At 46.2% G+C, this 21,232-nt stretch overlaps 1 protein-coding gene across 1 annotated transcript in view; it reads right to left on the bottom strand.

The window, feature by feature from the left end:
- The window catches only part of FAM189A1 (family with sequence similarity 189 member A1), a 489,297-nt gene that overhangs the window by 157,470 nt on the left and 310,595 nt on the right, over nt 1-21,232 (bottom strand). The window contains exon 4 of the mRNA XM_040413849.1: nt 9,666-9,826. Within this exon, the coding sequence (XP_040269783.1) occupies nt 9,666-9,826 (161 nt within the window). The remainder of the gene's footprint in view (nt 1-9,665; nt 9,827-21,232) is intronic.

The raw sequence follows: 21,232 nt of genomic DNA on the forward strand, positions 1-21,232 counted from the left end.
GAAACTCAGGACGATGACGATACGCCTCCCACAGAGGACAGCTTGTCCTTACCTCTGGGCAGCCTGGCACACATGAGCGACTACATGCTGCAGTGCCTGCGCAACGACAGCAGAGTTGCCCACATTTTAACGTGTGCGGACTACTGGGTTGCCACCCTGCTTGATCCCCGGTACAAAGACAATGTGCCCACCTTACTTCCTACACTGGAGCGTGATAGGAAGATGCGCGAGTACAAGCGCACGTTGGTAGACGCGCTACTGAGAGCATTCCCAAATGTCACAAGGGAACCAGTGGAAGCCCAAGGCGAAGGCAGAGGAGGAGCAAGAGGTCACCAAGGCATCTGTGTCACGGCCAGCTCCTCTGAGGGCAGGGTTAGCATGGCAGAGATGTGGAAAAGTTTTGTCACCACGCCACAGCTAACTGCACCACCACCTGATACGGAACGTGTTAGCAGGAGGCAACATTTCACTAACACGGTGGAACAGTACCTGTGCACACCCCTCCACGTACTGACTGATGGTTCGGCCCCATTCAACTTCTGGGTCTCCAAATTGTCCACGTGGCCAGAGCTAGCCTTTTATGCCTTGGAGGTGCTGGCCTGCCCGGCGGCCAGCGTTTTGTCTGAACGTGTATTCAGCACGGCAGGGGGCGTCATTACAGACAAACGCAGCCGCCTGTCTACAGCCAATGTGGACAAGCTGACGTTCATAAAAATGAACCAGGCATGGATCCCACGGGACCTGTCCATCCCTTGTGCAGATTAGATATTAACTACCTCCCCTTAACAATATATTATTCTACTCCAGGGCACTTCCTCATTCAATCCTATTTTTATTTTCATTTTACCATTATATTGCGGGGCAACCCAAAGTTGAATGAACCTCTCCTCTGTCTGGGTGCCGGGGCCTAAATGTGTGACAGTGGCCTGTTCCAGTGGTGGGTGACGTGAAGCCTGATTCTCTGCTATGACATGAAGACTGATTCTGTGCTGACATAAGGCCAGATTCTCTGTTATGGGACCTCTCTCCTCTGCCTGGGTGCCTGGGCCTAAATGTGTGACAGTGGCCTGTTCCAGTGGTGGGTGACGTGAAGCCTGCTTCTCTGCTATGACATGAAGACTGATTCTGTGCTGACATAAGGCCAGATTCTCTGTTACGGGACCTCTCTCCTCTGCCTGGGTGCCTGGGCCTAAATATGTGACAGTGGCCTGTTCCAGTGGTGGGTGACATGAAGCCTGATTCTCTGCTATGACATGAAGACTGATTCTGCGCTGACATAAGGCCAGATTCTCTGTTACGGGACCTCTCTCCTCTGTCTGGGTGCCGGGGCCTAAATATGTGACAGTGGCCTGTTCCAGTGGTGGGTAATGTGAAGCCTGATTCTCTGCTATGACATGAAGACTGATTCTGTGCTGACATAAGGCCAGATTCTCTGTTACGGGACCTCTCTCCTCTGCCTGGGTGCCTGGGCCTAAATATGTGACAGTGGCCTGTTCCAGTGGTGGGTGACGTGAAGCCTGATTCTCTGCTATGACATGAAGACTGATTCTGTGCTGACATAAGGCCAGATTCTCTGTTACGGGTCCTCTCTCCTCTGTCTGGGTGCCGGGGCCTAAATATGTGACAGTGGCCTGTTCCAGTGGTGGGTGACGTGAAGACTGATTCTGTGCTGACATAAGGCCAGATTCTCTGTTACGGGACCTCTCTCCTCTGCCTGGGTGCCTGGGCCTAAATATGTTACAGTGGCCTGTTCCAGTGGTGGGTGACGTGAAGCCTGATTCTCTGCTATGACATGAAGACTGATTCTGTGCTGACATAAGGCCAGATTCTCTGTTACGGGACCTCTCTCCTCTGTCTGGGTGCCGGGGCCTAAATATGTGACAGTGGCCTGTTTCAGTGGTGGGTGACGTGAAGCCTGATTCTCTGCTATGACATGAAGACTGATTCTGTGCTGAAATAAGGCCAGATTCTCTGTTACGGGACCTCTCTCCTCTGTCTGGGTGCCGGGGCCTAAATATGTGACAGTGGCCTGTTCCAGTGGTGGGTGACGTGAAGCCTGATTCTCTGCTATGACATGAAGACTGATTCTGCGCTGACATAAGGCCAGATTCTCTGTTACGGGACCTCTCTCCTCTGTCTGGGTGCCGGGGCCTAAATGTGTGACAGTGACCTGTTCCAGTGGTGGGTGACGTGAAGCCTGATTCTCTGCTATGACATGAAGACTGATTCTGCACTGACATAAGGCCAGATTCTCTGTTACGGGACCTCTCTCCTCTGTCTGGGTGCCGGGGCCTAAATATGTGACAGTGGCATGTTCCAGTGGTGGGTGACGTGAAGCCTGATTCTCTGCTATGACATTAAGACTGATTCTGTGCTGACATAAGGCCAGATTCTCTGTTACGGGACCTCTCTCCTCTGCCTGGGTGCCTGGGCCTAAATATGTTACAGTGGCCTGTTCCAGTGGTGGGTGACGTGAAGCCTGATTCTCTGCTATGACATGAAGACTGATTCTGTGCTGACATAAGGCCAGATTCTCTGTTACGGGACCTCTCTCCTCTGTCTGGGTGCCGGGGCCTAAATATGTGACAGTGGCCTGTTCCAGTGGTGGGTGACGTGAAGCCTGATTCTCTGCTATGACATGAAGACTGATTCTGTGCTGAAATAAGGCCAGATTCTCTGTTACGGGACCTCTCTCCTCTGTCTGGGTGCCGGGGCCTAAATGTGTGACAGTGGCCTGTTCCAGTGGTGGGTGACGTGAAGCCTGATTCTCTGCTATGACATGAAGACTGATTCTGCGCTGACATAAGGCCAGATTCTCTGTTACGGGACCTCTCTCCTCTGTCTGGGTGCCGGGGCCTAAATGTGTGACAGTGACCTGTTCCAGTGGTGGGTGACGTGAAGCCTGATTCTCTGCTATGACATGAAGACTGATTCTGCGCTGACATAAGGCCAGATTATCTGTTACGGGACCTCTCTCCTCTGTCTGGGTGCCGGGGCCTAAATATGTGACAGTGGCCTGTTCCAGTGGTGGGTGACGTGAAGCCTGATTCTCTGCTATGACATGAAGACTGATTCTGTGCTGACATAAGGCCAGATTCTCTGTTACGGGACTTCTCTCCTCTGCCTGGGTGCCTGGGCCTAAATATGTTACAGTGGCCTGTTCCAGTGGTGGGTGACGTGAAGCCTGATTCTCTGCTATGACATGAAGACTGATTCTGTGCTGACATAAGGCCAGATTCTCTGTTACGGGACCTCTCTCCTCTGTCTGGGTGCCAGGGCCTAAATATGTGACAGTGGCCTGTTCCAGTGGTGGGTGACGTGAAGCCTGATTCTCTGCTATGACATGAAGACTGATTCTGTGCTGACATGAAGCCAGATTCTCTGCTATGGCATGAAGAGACTGATTCTCTGCTGACATGAAGCCAGATTCTTTGCTATGGCATGAAGAGACTGATTCTCTGCTGACGTGAAGCCAGATTCTCTGCTATGGGACCTCTGTCCAATTGATATTGGTTAATTTTTATTTTTTTAATTTTAATTTTAATTCATTTCCCTATCCACATTTGTTTGCAGGGGATTTACCTACATGTTGCTGCCTTTTGCAGCCCTCTAGCTCTTTCCTGGGCTGTTTTACAGCCTTTTTAGTGCCCAAAAGTTCGGGTCCCCATTGACTTCAATGGGGTTCGGGTTCGGGACGAAGTTCGGGTCGGATTCGGATCCCGAACCCGAACATTTCCGGGAAGTTCGGCCGAACTTCTCGAACATCCAGGTGTTCGCTCAACTCTACTTCTAAAGCCTCCTTTGGCGTGTATTAGTGAAAAAAAGGGCTTATTAGCTGTCGTGTGGTGAGGTGAGAAAATAACTGACTCTTTTGGGGTGTTTTAATTTCCTTTTTATTTATTTTTTTGATCTAACAGTATGTTAGGCAGAGAAGTGCCAGGCTCTGCACAGGGGAGTGGCACGGGCCTAAATGTTTCTGGCGCAGGCACAGGTCGCAGCAGAGTAAGGGGGCATGGCAGCAGGAGTCGCAGCAAGAGGCCTGAGCTCCTGGTGTCATCTAGCAGTTGTGTCTTGACCAGCAACCCAGCGGTTCTTGAATGGTTGACTCGGTCATCCACTTCTTCCCAAGTGACATCAGACACCACTAGCCAAGAGTCGGTGGGTTCGTCAGACACAACCCTTAGTTGGCATGGCCCAGGAGCAGGCCCTGTGCCCTCACCTGTCCTCAACCTGGCTCTGTCCTTTTCTGTTTCCTCAGTCAGACAAGTATTATATGCTGTGGGCTCAGCTCCACTATACAGCAAGGACAAGCTACTAGAGGACAGTCAGCAGCTACTGGCCAGCCAAGATGTGGAGGAGACATCCGCCGCTTCCTCCGGTAGGCGGGCAAGTAGTGATGAGGAGACTGGCATGGGAGATGGTGTTGTGAGCGGTCAGGCTCCTGACCCAGAGACCGTTGAGGAAGACATCAGTGACGTGCAGACAGTACTGATGATGATGTAGCTGATCGCACTTGGGAGCCGGGTGAATTAGGGGCTTCATCATCATCGGGAGAAGAGGGTGGCAGCTTGCCCGTGAGGCAGTGGCGGAGCCAGCAAGTCGCTAGCGTGGCTAGGAGTCAGCAGGGTGGCAGCAGTGGGAGGTCGGGAGCCAAACTTGCCTGGGGCAGACCAACCACTTCGCAGGAGCCTACCTGCCCAGAAAATAGTGGTGCAGGGGTTGACGGAAGCAGCGGCGGTAGCAGGAAGTCAGTGCGGAGTGTTAGGGGTAAAATCACCTACTTGGCGGTGTGGCAGTATTTTGTTAAGCCACCAAAGGAGGTGAACATGGCCATTTGTAGAATCTGTGGGCAGAAGGTGAAGCGTGGCCAGGGTGCCAATGTTGGCACCACGGCCCTGTGTCAACATATGCACCGTCATCAGAAAGTGGCCTGGGAGAACAGTGGCTCCAATGTGGTGGTCCAGCCTGCCACAGCAACTGCTCCATCACCTAGTGGCACAAAACAGATTTTAGGCAGTCAGGGCTCTACCACCTCAGCCAAAGGTTGCTGTCTGTCTTTCCCATCATCTGCTGGTCCTGATGCACCTGCTCCTCCTCCTACTCCTTGTCAGTCATTCCGTCAGCAATCGATCACCGAAGTGATTGCCAAGAGAGAACAGTATGCGTGCACTCATCCAACGGAGTAGAAGCTAAATGTGCTCCTGGCCGAGTTGCTGGTGCTGCAGTCCCTCCCTTTTCAAGTGGTGGACTCTGCACCTTTCAGAGAACTGATAGCTTGTACCAAGCCGAGGTGGAGAGTCCCCAGCTGTCATTTATTTGCCAAAAAGGCAGTACCAGCCCTGCACACAGAAGGTGGGCCAGTTCTTGAGCCTGTCGGTGTCTGCCAAAGTTCATGGCAGAGCCGATGTGTGGGGCTGTAACTACGGTCAGGGACAATACATGGCCTTTACGGCCCACTGGATGAATGTGGTTCCTGCACAGCCACACCAGCAACTTTGCCAGGTGACGCAGCTTTTCATGCCGTTGGTCCTGCGACAATGTCCGCCTCTGCCTCCTCATCCACCACCGTGTCCTCAGCCTCCACTGCAGGAACAATTCACAGTGCTCCTCTAGCATACCACATGTGCAGGGCACGGTAGTGTCACGCTGTTCTGCACCTCGAACGGAGTCACACAGGGGAGGAACTGCTCCATGTCCTTCATCAAGAAATCGAATCCTGGCTTTCTTTGCGACAACTCAAAATCGGAACCATTGTGACCGACAACAGGAAGAACATGGGGTCGGGGGTGCGTCAAGGTGGGATGATCCATGCGCCCTGCATGGAACACATCTGGTTGTCAAGCAGTTGCTGAAGTCTTCCACCCATCTGCAAGACATCCTAAAAATGGCCAGGAAACTTTGCATGCACTTCAGCCACTCGTACACCCTCCTTGGGCTGCAGCGGCAGAACGGCATCCCCCTACATAGGCTGATGTGCGACGTTTCCACCCATTGGAATTCCACCCTCCATATGTTGGACCGACTATAAGAACAAAGAAAGGCCATAAACGATTTCTTGATCATCCAAGCGGACAGGAGTACTCCCCTGTTTAACTATGTCAGTCAGTGGCAGCTCATACGTGACACCTGCCGTCTGCTCAGGCCCTTTGAGGAGGCCACGTTATTTGTCAGTTGCCAGGACTATGGGATGAACAACTTCATTCCACTGCTTCATGTCGTGGAACAGATGCTAGTAAATCTGGCTGGTCAGGGGACTGGAGACGTGGCGCCTAGATCTCACGGCCACATGAGCCCTGTGGGGCCTGAACTGGAGGAGGAAAAGGACATTGGAGCACAAGCATTGTGTAGCGAAATGGGTGGTTTTTATACACAGGTGACAGGAGAGAAGGAGCAGGAGCATCCAGAAGAGCTACAGGGCAATGAGAAAGACGAGGCAGAGGACCCAGACACACCGTGGCAGTATGCAGTGGAGATGGAGGCAGGGAGTCACTGCGAGTCCCTTGCAAAAATGGCCCGATGCATGCTCACTTGCTTGCGTAGGGACAGCGAATTGTCAGCATTCGGCAGAGGGATGACTTCTGGCTGTCCACCTTGTTGGACCCTTGCTACAGGTCCAAAATGGGGGCCTTTTTTTACAGTTGGCCCCTGCTTATCTGCGCCATCGTCCATCCTCTCGCAGGTCTCTGCACTCACGTTCCTCTGCCATGGCTCCATCAGCTGCAACTTGAATCTAGAGTTGCTGATGAGCAACTTTCTTCTCCTGCCTAGTGAAGAAACTACTTACCAGCAGCATCAGCTAGACCTGGAGCAGGACCTGAACCAGCAGGTGGTGGCATACTTGGACAGCACCCTGCCACCCCACATTGAAGATCCGCTGGACTACTGGGCAGCCAAACTGGATTTGTGGCCGCAATTGGCAGAGTTTGCCCTGGAAAAGCTTTCCTGCCTGGCCAGTAGTATAGCATCAGAGCGGGTGTTTAGTGCGACGGGGGCCATAGTTACCCCAAGAAGTTAGTAGTTACCCCATAGTTACCCCACTCGTCTGTCCACCCAAAATGTGGAGAGACTGACCCTAGTCAAGATGAATCAGGTGTGGATCAGCCAAGATTTCCACCCCCCAATGCCTAATGCATCAGACTAGATCGTGCATGGGGCCACACCAACATCCAGATATTTATATTTCCATCTTTATTTTCAGTTTTATTTGCATTCTGATGTTTTTATTGTATTGCATTTAGATGTTTATTAAATGTTTTATTAATGATTTTCGTTCCATATGCCCGTATGTGAGTGTTCGAACTATACTACATTTATATACTTTGACAAAAGAGACTGGTTTCTTCTGGCTCCCTGCCTCAGCTACTATTCTGATGCTGCCACCAGCCTGATGCCACACATCTGATATCAAGTGCTTCTTCTTTCACCACCATCTTCAGCTGGTACTGGTATTGTCACCCACCTCCCCATTCTCTCATTGTGCCACTCTGTGGCCTCCTGATGCTGCTGCTGCCACCTCCACACTGTCATTGTGCTACCCTGTGGCCTCCTCCTGATGCTGCTTCTGCTGCCACTTCCACACTGTCATTGTGCCATTCTGTGGCCTCCTCCTGATGCTGCTGCCGCCACCTCCACACTCTGTCATTGTGTGTAACGACGAGGTGTGGGAGGGAACACCACACCAAACACAAGAGGGGGATGGGGGAAGGTATCTGGCCTAGAAGCTAGGGAGAGGAAAAGGGTCACCACCTAATAAATCCTAATCCTATCCCTGACTGCTAACCGAATGAACGAACCTCAGTGGTAGGACCGTTCATTCACTGGAACCTAAAGCCTGACTACCCTGTAATGCCCTGAGGTAGTGATAGGGCCCAAAGATGACCCGTTCCTTAAGCTGAAGGAACAGGGCTCTTGACTCAGACCAGATACCAGAAGGAAGGGTAAACAACACAAAACAAATACAAAGGATTGAGACACTTAACTCCTGAAGTAGAAGAAAGAGCAGGAACACCAGAGGAGACAACACACACCAGCTCTTCCACTTGCAAATAAAGCTATACACCGCAAGGAGTGAAGAGAGTAGCCAGACTTAAATAGTAATGACCACTATTCTGCACCTGACTAGAGGTGTGGTCATTACCATCAACAACAAAGTGAAATTAAAAGAGGCTGTCAGATGACATCACCTGCAGACAGCCTCTCCGACCTTCTAACACCTAGCCTGGGAGTGACCGTTACATTGTGCCACTCTGTGGCCTCCTGATGCTGCTGCTGCCACCTCCCCACTGTCATTGTGCCACTCTGTGGCTTCCTTCTGATGCTGCTGCCACCTCCAGACTCTGTCATTGGGCCACACTGTGGTCTCCTTATGCTGCTTCCACCTCACCACTATGTCATAGTGCAACTCTGTAGACTTCTCATGCTGTTCCCACCCTCCCCACTTCATGACTGGGCCACTATTTTGCCTTTCGGCCTGGCTGACATCATCATTTATTTGACCCTTTTTCTGATCTGTCAGAAGGAAGGAAAAATGAGACACACAACGGATCCTGTCTATGTAACAGCTGTAAGGCCTGCATGACATGGTCCCTATTTTGCATCAGAATTGGCTTATGATTTGGTAGCCAAAAGCAGGAGTGGGTACAAAACACAGAAGACATGCAAATATTACATTCACGTGTCATCTCTGTTTTGGATCCACTCCTGTTTTTTTTAGCTTTAGCAATACTGATGGATTACTGACAAATGCTGAGTGAAGGCGGATGTTCCACAGACAGGATATGTTTTTTGGGGGTTATTGTTCTGAGGAATCAGAGGAAGGGCAAAATAATCAGGGACATCAACACAAACTTACTGCTGACACCCACTTCACTTTGTCGGGGGGGCTCTACTTGTATAAGTGTTTAATAGAACAGGTTCTGCAGACATCTATGTGGAATCAGTGAATTGGTGTAAAAGGAGTGCGCTCTTTCATGGATCTTGGGCCCCTGCACGGTTCTTTATACCTGGCGCTAATATCTACCTGTAAGGCTGAGTTCATACTTGAGTTATTTAGTCAGTTTTGGCCCCGTAACTGCCCAAATAAGTGAAGTGTGCAGTGATTCTAAAAGCGACGCCTGTCTCTATATGTCATACTGACTCACAGTATTGTTTCACTACCACAGCAGACTCCCTATGTGTGTTACTGCAGGGCACAGTGTTATATACTATAAAGGCTCTCTGCAGCCAGGAAGTAGGCATTTTTTAACCAATTCGCCACAAATAAATTTGGATCGAACCAAATTTTTTCGGTAAATTCGGCAACCCGGCCGATTCGAATTTTTGAGAAATTCGCTCATCTCTAGTTACAATTTAGACTCCATTAAGCTGAAAACAATAAGTTGTGGAACATTGATAAGGTTGTGCGTGAACCTTATCCACTTGTTGAATGATCCAAACTAACAGAGAACTATGACACTGCAAGGTTTGGTCACTAAACCAGCATCTTATCAGGATTTACAGCTTAAATATGGAACTAAGACAATGCAGCCATCTGAATGAGGCTAATAAAAGGCTAAGGCTGATAAAAAATAAATAAATGAGAAACATAAAACTCCTGACAGATGCATAAATCTAATCTACAGGGCAACAAATGAATAGACAAAAAAAATGAATAAATCTCAATTCACCTTTGTACTTCCATGACTGGTGTGCAAGTATACTCTGGTGGATAGTATGGAGGAGGTGGAATTGGTGGAATAAACTCATCAAAATCCAAGGTTTGATGAAGAATTGTCCCATGTGCCATCATACAGTCCATGTTGGTGGAGTGTCCTCTGTGCGGTAAAAACTGGAAAAAAAACAAGGTAGACCTTTTAGATTTATATAAGAGACATAATTTGGACATTCACCACTACTTCTGCTGCCAAATTTGAAATCTAATGGAAATAACATACATTGTACCATACATTGTCTATAGCAACAACCATAGCACTGCGAATAAAACAGCCAACAAATTAACGTTCTTATTTTCTAAGGAGCCTGAAAAATACTTATTCCACTCTATTAATACTTTCAGAAAAGGAATTATCTATTTACTATAGAACGTGTGTTTCGTGCTCTCAGTGTTAATTTAATCCACAGTCATTTACACAAATCTTATCATTCTTGTAGCTAATATTGCAAATTAAAATTGTTTCTATTAGCCATTATCAGTGTAACTTCATTATCCATGCTCCACTGGTCTCGATCCATACCATTTATGTTTTGCAATAGGCTCTGGAACGTGAGAATATCAGAAGTTGAGGGGTAAAGACAGTAATGCAAACACTTTCAATTATATGAGAAAACAGAAGCCTAATGAGCCTGTTGGCAAATGTAACCACAGTAGTACACAGTACTGCACGGAAGATCTGAAGATCAAATGAAGTGTGAACCCTCTGACCCCGCTTCTCATGCTCAGCAGTGGAGAAAAAAAATCACAGCTGAAGTCAATCGAAAAACATGGTTTCACAGCTTCTCCCGTAGGCAAGGTTCTGTTGTCATGTCACTTTCAGTGGATTCTTGCAGGCTGGATCTTTAACTCTTGCCTCAAGAAAGAAGTGAGCTAATAATATTTGCTATAGGCAAAACTGAGTAGTGTGTTTGAACTGTTGCATTCATGTTTGTGCTGTTGGTCGCTTGCATAACTGTGATCTACAGTCACAGTAAGAAGGCATAAGCAGACCATTTCCCATCTAATACCACCTGCACCTTTTATGAGATTTCAGCTGTTCTGAGCGTTCTATAACACCATTGCCATGAAGATACATTACATTTTTAACATGAATTAGTGGAAGGTGATCATGAGTATTTATGGTAAAGAGGAAATTATGGACAGCAAAGAACTAGATCAAAAAGAAAGAACGAGAAGCGGTGCATTACAAGAAAATGGGGTCTAGTTTACTTCTAGAAACCATGAACTTTAGAATCTAGAAGTGTTTCTATTTCTTACATCTAATCCACATTTTTATGTACACCCTAAAGGCTCAATAGATCTCTGGAGCCGGGTAGTCAATATTTGGTGTCCAGATTTTTTGAGTTGTTTTCTACTAATCAACTCAACTCTTGGTACTGTAGTCTAGCTACCAAATTATAAGGCATTTTTTCTCAACCTGTCCTAAATGGTATGGACAGAGCATGGAAGGGTGTGAGTTGGTAGAAGGATCAAGCATTTAGTGCTCCTGCATAAAGTGCAGATTATGCCATTTTTTGTGTGGTTTTCTGTGTGTTAGGCCTCATGCACACAACAGTTGTTTTTCTCGGCCTCCGTTCCGTTTTTTTTGCGGATAGGATTGGGACCCATTCATTTCAATGGGTCAGCCAAAAAATGCTGATAGTTCATCCGTTTGTGTTCCGCGTCCGTTGTCCGTGTTTCACTTCAGCAAAAAAAATAGTGCATGTCCTACTTTTTTCACATTTGCGGACAAGGATAGGCATTTATTACAAGGGATCTGTGGAAAAAAAACGGATCCTCCCAAAAAAACGGATGCCGCATCCGTTTTTTTAGCAGACGCACAATTTGCAGGCGCAAAAAACAACTGTCGTGTGCATGAGGCCTTACTTTGAGTTTTTGGTGTATATTTGATGTTGTTTTGTCACAGATCTCACCATTCATTGAAAAGGGTTAAATCTGCACTAAACTGCCAACATGACATGCTGCCAATTTCTAAATCCAAACGTTAAGTCAATTTCCACTCAGAAGAAAGAAGCAAAGTGTACATGCAATTTGTCTAATCTCATAGACGTTGCTGGTGCTGTATTATGCTGGAGTTTTTCCACACAAAAATCCGGGCAGAAAAAAAACATACTGTACATAATCTGCACGAAAAATCTGCAAGAAATCTGCACCAAAACGGCACAATAAAATGCACATAAATCGGGACTATTAATCACAGCATTGGTGCGTTGTTTATGTGGTTTTCATGTGCTTTTTGGTGCAGTTTTGCCACAGATCTCACACTTCCATTGAGAAGGGTGAAATCCACACAAAAAAAATGCAACGACAATTGACATGCTGCAGATATCGAAATCTGCCCAGCAGGTCAACTTCAGAAAAAAACTAAGTGTACATGAGATTTGTCTAATGTCATACACTTTTCTGGTACTTTATTACCATGTGTTATCAGGCATCCGTGGGCTGAGTTCACACTTCAGTTATATGATCAGTTATTTCCATCAGTTAGGGCTTGTTCACACAAACGTTTTTTGCGTTCCGTATACGGGCCGTTTTTTGCGTTCCGTATACAGAACCATTCATTTCAATGGCTCCGCAAAAAAATGGAATGTACTCTGTATGCATTCCGTTTTTCCATTCCATTCAAAGATAGAACATGTCCTATTATTGCCCGCAAATCACATTCCGTGGCTCTATTCAGGTCAATGGGTCCACAAAAAAATATAACGCATACGGAATGTACTCCGTATGTCTTCCGTATCCGTTCCGTTTTTGCGGAACCATCTATTAAAAATGTTATGCCCAGCCTAATTTTTTCTATGTAATTACTGTATACTGTATAGGTCATATAGAAAAATGGAACGGAAAAACGAAACGGAACCGGAAACACTACTGAAACAAAAAAAGGAAAAATTGATCCGTTAAAAACGGCCCGCAAAACACTGAAAAAGCCATACGGTCGTGTAAACGAGCCCTTATTGTGAGCCAAAACCAGGAGTGAAGCCTACTCAGAGATAAGGTATAATGGAAAAATTTGCACCTGTTCTGTGTCTTTGACCCGCAACTGGTTTTGGTTCATAATAACTGATGGAAATAACTGATCAAATAACTAAAGTGTGAACTCAATCTTAGGCCTCATGCACATGACTGTATGTATTTTGAGGTCCCCAAAAAATACGGATGATATCCGTGTGCATTCCGTATTTTGTGGAACAGAACAGCTGGCCCCTAATACAACAGTCCTATCCTTGTCCATAAGGCCTCTTGCATACGCAAAATCCATACGGTCGTGTACAAGAGGCCTAATGCGGACAATAATAGGACATGTTCTATTTTTTTGGAAATACGGACATACGGAAACGGAATGCACACGAAGTAACTTCCAATTTTTTTGCAGACCCATTGAAATGAATGGTTCTGCATACGGTCTGCAAAAAAAATGGAACGGACACGGAAAGAAAATACATTCGTGTGCATGAGCCTTTACAAATACTGATAAAAAATACTGACCAAATATTGATCATGTGAAAGTGTCCTTGGGGGAAGGTGGAATTGAGGGAGGATAGTGAAGTGGTTTAACAGAAGCATAAAGGCATCACATCTCAGTTTAACCACCTCAGCCCCCAGTGCTTAAACACCCTGAAAGACCAGGCCACTTTTTACACTTCTGACCTACACTACTTTCACCATTTATTGCTCGGTCATGCAACTTACCACCCAAATGAATTTTGCCTCCTTTTCTTCTCACTAATAGAGCTTTCATTTGGTGGTATTTCATTGCTGCTGACATTTTTACTTTTTTTGTTATTAATCGAAATTTAACGATTTTTTTGCAAAAAAATGACATTTTTCACTTTCAGTTGTAAAATTTTGCAAAAAAAACAAGATCCATATATAAATTTTGCTCTAAATTTATTGTCCTACATGTCTTTGATAAAAAAAAAATGTTTGGGTAAAAAAAAAATGGTTTGGGTAAAAGTTATAGCGTTTACAAACTATGGTACAAAAATGTGAATTTCCGCTTTTTGAAGCAGCTCTGACTTTCTGAGCACCTGTCATGTTTCCTGAGGTTCTACAATGGCCAGACAGTACAAACACCCCACAAATGACCCCATTTCGGAAAGTACACACCCTAAGGTATTCACTGATGGGCATAGTGAGTTCATAGAACTTTTTATTTTTTGTCACAAGTTAGCGGAAAATGATGATTTTTTTTTTTTTTTTTTTTTTTATTACAAAGTCTCATATTCCACTAACTTGTGACAAAAAATAAAAAGTTCTATGAACTCACTATGCCCATCAGCGAATACCTTGGGGTCTCTTCTTTCCAAAATGGGGTCACTTGTGGGGTAGTTCTACTGCCCTGGTATTCTAGGGGCCCAAATGTGTGGTAAGGAGTTTGAAATCAAATTCTGTAAAAAATGACGAGTGAAATCCGAAAGGTGCTCTTTGGAATATGGGCCCCTTTGCCCACCTAGGCTGCAAAAAAGTGTCACACATCTGGTATCTCCGTATTCAGTAGAAGTTGGGGAATGTGTTTTGGGGTGTCATTTTACATATACCCATGCTGGGTGAGAGAAATATCTTGGTCAAATGCCAACTTTGTATAAAAAAATGGGAAAAGTTGTCTTTTGCCAAGATATTTCTCTCACCCAGCATGGGTATATGTAAAATGACACCCCAAAACACATTCCCCAACTTCTACTGAGTACGGAGATACCAGATGTGTGACACTTTTTTGCAGCCTAGGTGGGCAAAGGGGCCCATATTCCAAAGAGCACCTTTCGGATTTCACTCGTCATTTTTTACAGAATTTGATTTCAAACTCCTTACCACACATTTGGGCCCCTAGAATGCCAGGGCAGTATAACTACCCCACAAGTGACCCCATTTTGGAAAGAAGACACCCCAAGGTATTCACTGATGGGCATGGCGAGTTCATGGAAGTTTTTATTTTTTGTCACAAGTTAGTGGAATATGAGACTTTGTATGAAAAAAAAAAAAAAAAAAAAAATCATCATTTTCCACTAACTTGTGACAAAAAATAAAAAATTCTAGGAACTCGCCATGCCCCTCACGAAATACCTTGGGGTGTCTTCTTTCCAAAATGGGGTCACTTGTGGGGTAGTTATACTGCCCTGGCATTCTAGGGGCCCAAATGTGTGGTAAGGAGTTTGAAATCAAATTCTGTAAAAAATGACGAGTGAAATCCGAAAGGTGCTCTTTGGAATATGGGCCCCTTTGCCCACCTAGGCTGCAAAAAAGTGTCACACATCTGGTATCTCCTTATTCAGTAGAAGTTGGGGAATGTGTTTTGGGGTGTCTTTTTACATATACCCATGCTGGGTGAGATAAATATCTTGGTCAAATGCCAACTTTGTATAAAAAAATGGGAAAAGTTGTCTTTTGCCAAGATATTTCTCTCACCCAGCATGGGTATATGTAAAATGACACCCCAAAACACATTCCCCAACTTCTACTGAGTACGGAGATACCAGATGTGTGACACTTTTTTGCAGCCTAGGTGGGCAAAGGGGCCCATATTCCAAAGAGCACCTTTCGGATTTCACTCGTCATTTCTTACAGAATTTGATTTCAAACTCCTTACCACACATTTGGGCCCCTAGAATGCCAGGGCAGTATAACTACCCCACAAGTGACCCCATTTTGGAAAGAAGACATCCCAAGGTATTCGCTGATGGGCATAGTGAGTTCATGGAAGTTTTTATTTTTTGTCACAAGTTAGTGGAATATGAGACTTTGTATGTAAAAAAAAAAAAAAAAAAAAAATCATAATTTTCCACTAACTTGTGACAAAAAATAAAAAATTCTAGGAACTCGCCATGCCCCTCACGGAATACCTTGGGGTGTCTTCTTTCCAAAATAGGGTCACTTGTGGGGTAGTTATACTGCCCTGGCATTTTCCAGGGGCCCTAATGTGTGGTAAGTAGGTAAATGACCTGTGAAATCCGAAAGGTGCTCTTTGGAATGTGGGCCCCTTTGCCCACCTAGGCTGCAAAAAAGTGTCACACATCTGGTATCGCCGTACTCGGGAGAAGTTGGGGAATGTGTTTTGTGGTGTCATTTTACATATACCCATGCTGGGTGAGAGAAATATCTTGGCAAAAGACAACTTTTCCCATTTTTTTATACAAAGTTGGCATTTGACCAAGATATTTATCTCACCCAGCATGGGTATATGTAAAATGACACCCCAAAACACATTCACCAACTTCTACTGAATACGGAGATACCACATGTGTGACACTTTTTTGCAGCCTAGGTGGGCAAAGGGGCCCAAATTCCTTTTAGGAGGGCATTTTTAGACATTTGGATACCAGACTTCTTCTCACGCTTTGGGGCCCCTAAAATGCCAGGGCAGTATAAATACCCCACATGTGACCCCATTTTGGAAAGAAGACACCCCAAGGTATTCAATGAGGGGCATGGCGAGTTCATAGAAAAAAAAAAATTTTGGCACAAGTTAGCGGAAATTGATTTTTTTATTTTTTTTCTCACAAAGTCTCCCTTTCCGCTAACTTGGGACAAAAATTTCAATCTTTCATGGACTCAATATGCCCCTCAGCGAATACCTTGGGGTGTCTTCTTTCCAAAATGGTGTTATTTGTGGGGTGTTTGTACTGCCCTGGCATTTGAGGGTCTCCGCAATCATTACATGTATGCCCAGCATTAGGAGTTTCTGCTATTCTCCTTATATTGAGCATACGGGTAATGAGATTTTTTTTTTCCGTTCAGCCTCTGGGCTGAAAGAAAAAAATGAACGGCACAGATTTCTTCATTCGCATCAATCAATGTGGATGAAAAAATCTCTGCCAAAAAAAGAAAAAGGAGGGGAAAGGCGTCTGCCAGGACATAGGAGCTCCGCCCAACATCCATGCCCACTTAGCTCGTATGCCCTGGCAAACCCGATTTCTCCATTCACATCAATCGATGTGGATGAATAAATCATTGCCGGGATTTTTTTTTTTATATATACAAAGTGTTTGCCAAAGTATATGAACACCGCCACCTCCTCAGCTCATATGCCTCGGCAAACGTATCTTTTACTGCAGAGGAGAAATCTCGTCTTGCAGCGCCGCATACACCGACTTGCGTGTAATCTGACAGCAGCACAATGCTTCTGTCCGAATGCACATCAGTGCTGCAGCTGGTCGATCGGTTGGTCCACCTGAAAGGTAAAAAAAAACAAAACAAAAAAGAAAAAACCAGGCCGCAAAGCAATAACTTTATTAACTTTAGAACAGAACATATTAACTTTTTTTAACTTTTGTAACTTTTTTACTTACCGGTAATTTTTTTTTTGTTTAGTTTTTTTTACCTTTATAGAACAAACCTCTCCTTCCCCATGGGACAATGTGCAAAGCGCAAATCGCCCAAAGATGTGGCGAAGTACGTTATGCACTTTATCCCAGGTGAAAGGAGAGGTTTGCAGCAGCTGTGAGTAAAAGGGCCCTAATAGCCCTGTGTGCCTGTCCTGTGAGATGCAATCCCTATGCTAGGTGTACCTGTGTGTGGTACTTCCGGAAACACTCACCTAAGCATAGGGCAGGGTGGTCAGGGCAGTCAGGACAGAAATAGCGGGTGTCACGCCTTATTCCACTCCTGCTACAGACACGACATTTTTTTCGGGGTGGCGGTTGGGTTGAGGTACCAGCAACGACACTGGGGAAATGTCGCTCGTGTAGACGGCTAACTACACTGGTGGATGGGGCCACGGAACCTCCTGGGTAAAGGAGGTTCGCGATGATCTCTTCCTGGAATTTGAGGAAGGATCCTGTTCTCCCAGCCTTACTGTAGAGAACAAAACTATTGTACAGCGCCAATTGAATTAAATATACAGACACCTTCTTATACCAGCGTCTGGTTCTGCGGGAAACTAAATAGGGAGCCAACATCTGGTCATTGAAGTCCACCCCTCCCATGAGCGCATTATAGTCGTGGACTGAGAGGGGCTTTTCAATGACACGGGTTGCCCTTTCAATTTGGATTGTCGTGTCTGCGTGAATGGAGGAGAGCATGTAAACGTCACGCTTGTCTCTCCATTTCACCGCGAGCAGTTCTTCGTTACACAAGGCAGCCCTCTCCCCCCTTGCAAGACGGGTGGTTACAAGCCGTTGGGGGAAGCCCACGCGACTAGTTCGCGCGGTGCCACAGGCGCAAATCCGTTCTAGAAACAAATGCCTAAAGAGGGCCACACTTGTGTAAAAATTGTCCACATAAAGATGGTACCCCTTGCCGAATAAGGGTGACACCAAGTCCCAGACTGTCTTCCCACTGCTCCCCAGGTAGTCAGGGCAACCGACCGGCTCCAGGGTCTGATCTTTTCCCTCATAGATCCGAAATTTGTGGGTATAGCCTGTGGCCCTTTCACAGAGCTTATACAATTTGACCCCATACCGGGCACGCTTGCTTGGGATGTATTGTTTGAAGCCAAGGCGCCCGGTAAAATGTATTAGGGACTCGTCTACGCAGATGTTTTGCTCAGGGGTATACAAATCTGCAAATTTCTGGTTGAAATGGTCTATGAGGGGCCGAATTTTGTGGAGCCGGTCAAAAGCTGGGTGGCCTCTGGGACGGGAGGTGGTGTTGTCGCTAAAATGCAGAAAACGCAGGATGGTCTCAAATCGTGTCCTGGACATAGCAGCAGAGAACATGGGCATGTGATGAATTGGGTTCGTGGACCAATATGACCGCAATTCATGCTTTTTTGTCAGGCCCATGTTGAGGAGAAGGCCCAGAAAAATTTTAAGTTCGGAAACTTGGACTGGTTTCCACCGGAAAGGCTGGGCATAATAGCTTTCCGGGTTTGCGGTTATAAATTGTGTGGCATATTGGTTGGTCTCTGCCACGACTAAGTCCAAGAGCTCCGCAGTCAAGAACAGCTCAAAAAATCCCAGGGCCGAAGCGATTTGAGCCGTCTCAACCCGAACTCCAGACTGGGCGGTGAAAGGGGGAACTACAGGTGCGGCTGAAGTTGGTGACTGCCAATCAGGGTTTGCCAGCACCTCAGGGACTCTAGGGGGTCTACGGGCCTGTCTGCGCGGTGGCTGCGACGGGGTAACTACTGCACGTGCCACCGTACCAGCTTCAACTGCCCTTCTGGTGCTCGCTACTTCACCAGGTTGTACGGCAGTGCTGGTACTAGGTCCAGGAAGGGCTGCGCTGCTGGTGTATGCCTCACCACGTGATCCGGCAGCGACAGCCCCACTCTGCTGCTCTTGAAGCGGATCCTGCGTAACCTGTGGTCTAGCGACACGGGGCCGGGTACGCCTGGTGCTGCCAGGGACCTCAACCTCCTCGTCCGAACTTTGGGTCAGAGAGCCACTGCTTTCTACAGGTTCATATTCTGACCCGCTAGATTCGTCAGATGAGGGTTCCCACTCCTCATCCGACTGGGTCAGAATCCTGTAGGCCTCTTCAGAAGAATACCCCCTGTTTGACATTTTGGACTACTAAATTTAGGGGTATTCCCTGAGACTACCCAAGAAAAAAAGCAAACCTGTCTTACAAAGGGGAGGCTAGCGAAGTACCGGAGGCCGCTGCGGTTGATAAAAAATATCAAAACTGATTTTTTTATCGCCGCAGTGCGTGTAAAGTGAATGTGCAGTGATCAAAAAATAATAATTTTTTGTCACTGCGGTGGGGCGGGCGTGGGTGAACGCACGTGTGGGCGACCGATCAGGCCTGATCGGGCAAACACTGCGTTTTGGGTGGAGGGCGAACTAAAGTGACACTAATACTATTATAGATCTGACCGTGATCAGTTTTGATCACTTACAGATACTATAAAAGTACAAATGCTGATTAGCGATACGCTAATCAGCGAATAAAAGTGACTGCGGTGTGGTGGGGTGGGCGCTAACTGACGCTAACTACCTAACCAAGGGGCCTAAACTATCCCTAAAACCTAACAGCCAATACCAGTGAAAAAAAAAAAGTGACAGTTTACACTGATCACTTTTTTTCCTTTCACTAGTGATTGACAGGGGCGATCAAAGGGGTGATCAAAGGGTTAATTGGGGTGCAAGGGGGTGATCTGGGGCTAAGGTGTGCTGTTTGGTGTACTCACTGTGAAGTCTGCTCCTGTGCTGGATCCAACCGACGAAAAGGACCAGCACAGGAGCAGAGAAGCCATATAACAGATCATATTTACTAATATGATCTGTTATCTGGTTTGTGATTCGATTTTTTAAAAATCAGCAACCTGCCAGCGACGATCATTGGCTGGCAGGTTGCTGATGCAACTCTCCTCGAACTTTTGCCGGCCCGCGATGCGCATGCGCGGGCCGGCTGTGACCGAAATCTCGCGTCTCGCGAGAAGACGCGCCGGCGCGTCCACTCGGAATGAAACAACCACCTCCAGGACGCGTCTGTGCGTACAGCGGTCCGGAGGTGGTTAAAGGGGCTATTCAATATTTATCATTTTTTTTTATTCCTTGGTTACCAGGGTCTCTTCACTGAACTTCCAGCCTCTGTCTGTCAGCTTCCACATGGATGGGGTCAACTGCAAACTGCATGGTTGCAGCCAAAGAACTGAAAGTTTACATGCGGGGACCAGAAGTGCAATGAAGACAGCTCAGGACCAACAGAGACAGAACCAAGCAGCGGAGAGAAGGTAAATATAGCTCCCTTCACAAGTCCTACTGCAGGAGGTGGGGGGGTGTTATAAAAAAAAAAAAAGATACATTTTGGACAAACCCTTTAATTTTTAGTAAGTAGTGTTAAGGGAAGTCAGTATTCATAGCAGTTTAACCAAGTGGGGATTCTTAAAATTAGTAACAGCCCAATTTATGCAATCTCCGATATGGCCTCCTAGTCTATGTGGAGCATTGTGTGCATATTGTTTGTCATATTTTCAAAAATATTTTAGTCCCTGCTTTGAATATTTAAACATTTGTAAAAGATCCTTTCTCAATGTATTGGATATTCAAAGCTGACACATTATGACTAGAGATGTAAAAGGTTAAGATATTTAATATTTTGCTTGAATGACCTATTATTGATAAAATTGTGTTGTGAAAACTTTCAATTGGCCCTCTGGTTCAAGAAAAAATAGCCCTCCTTTGCCCTCCTTTTCATCTTTTTAGCTGCAGATCAGTCGATTCCCACACTCCTGTTGTGCCATCCAAGATGGCTGTACCACTTCTCACACTACCTAATGCACACTGTGCATTTCATAGTTCCCGCTGCCCTCAGATTAGCCAGGATGGTCACGTGAGCAGCGCTGGACAATTCAATGGCAGGCTGGACAAGCAGGAAATGTCAGACTGCAAAATGCACATTGTACATAAGGTACTGTGAGAAGTGGTGTGACCATCATGGGTGACAGAACAGGAGGTTGGGAATCGGTGGATCTGCAGTTGCAGAAATGAAATAGAGTTCTGTTCACTCCCCATTTAATGAGATTTTTGAACATGAGGATCACTTTAAATAAATTAAATTTTCCCCCCAAATATCCTCTAAAGCCTTTGATGTATTTTTGGATGCAGTACTGCGAGACATACAGGAGCTAAAACAATC

Source organism: Bufo bufo, chromosome 1, assembly GCF_905171765.1.
Source record: "Bufo bufo chromosome 1, aBufBuf1.1, whole genome shotgun sequence".
Classification (NCBI taxonomy): domain Eukaryota; kingdom Metazoa; phylum Chordata; class Amphibia; order Anura; family Bufonidae; genus Bufo; species Bufo bufo.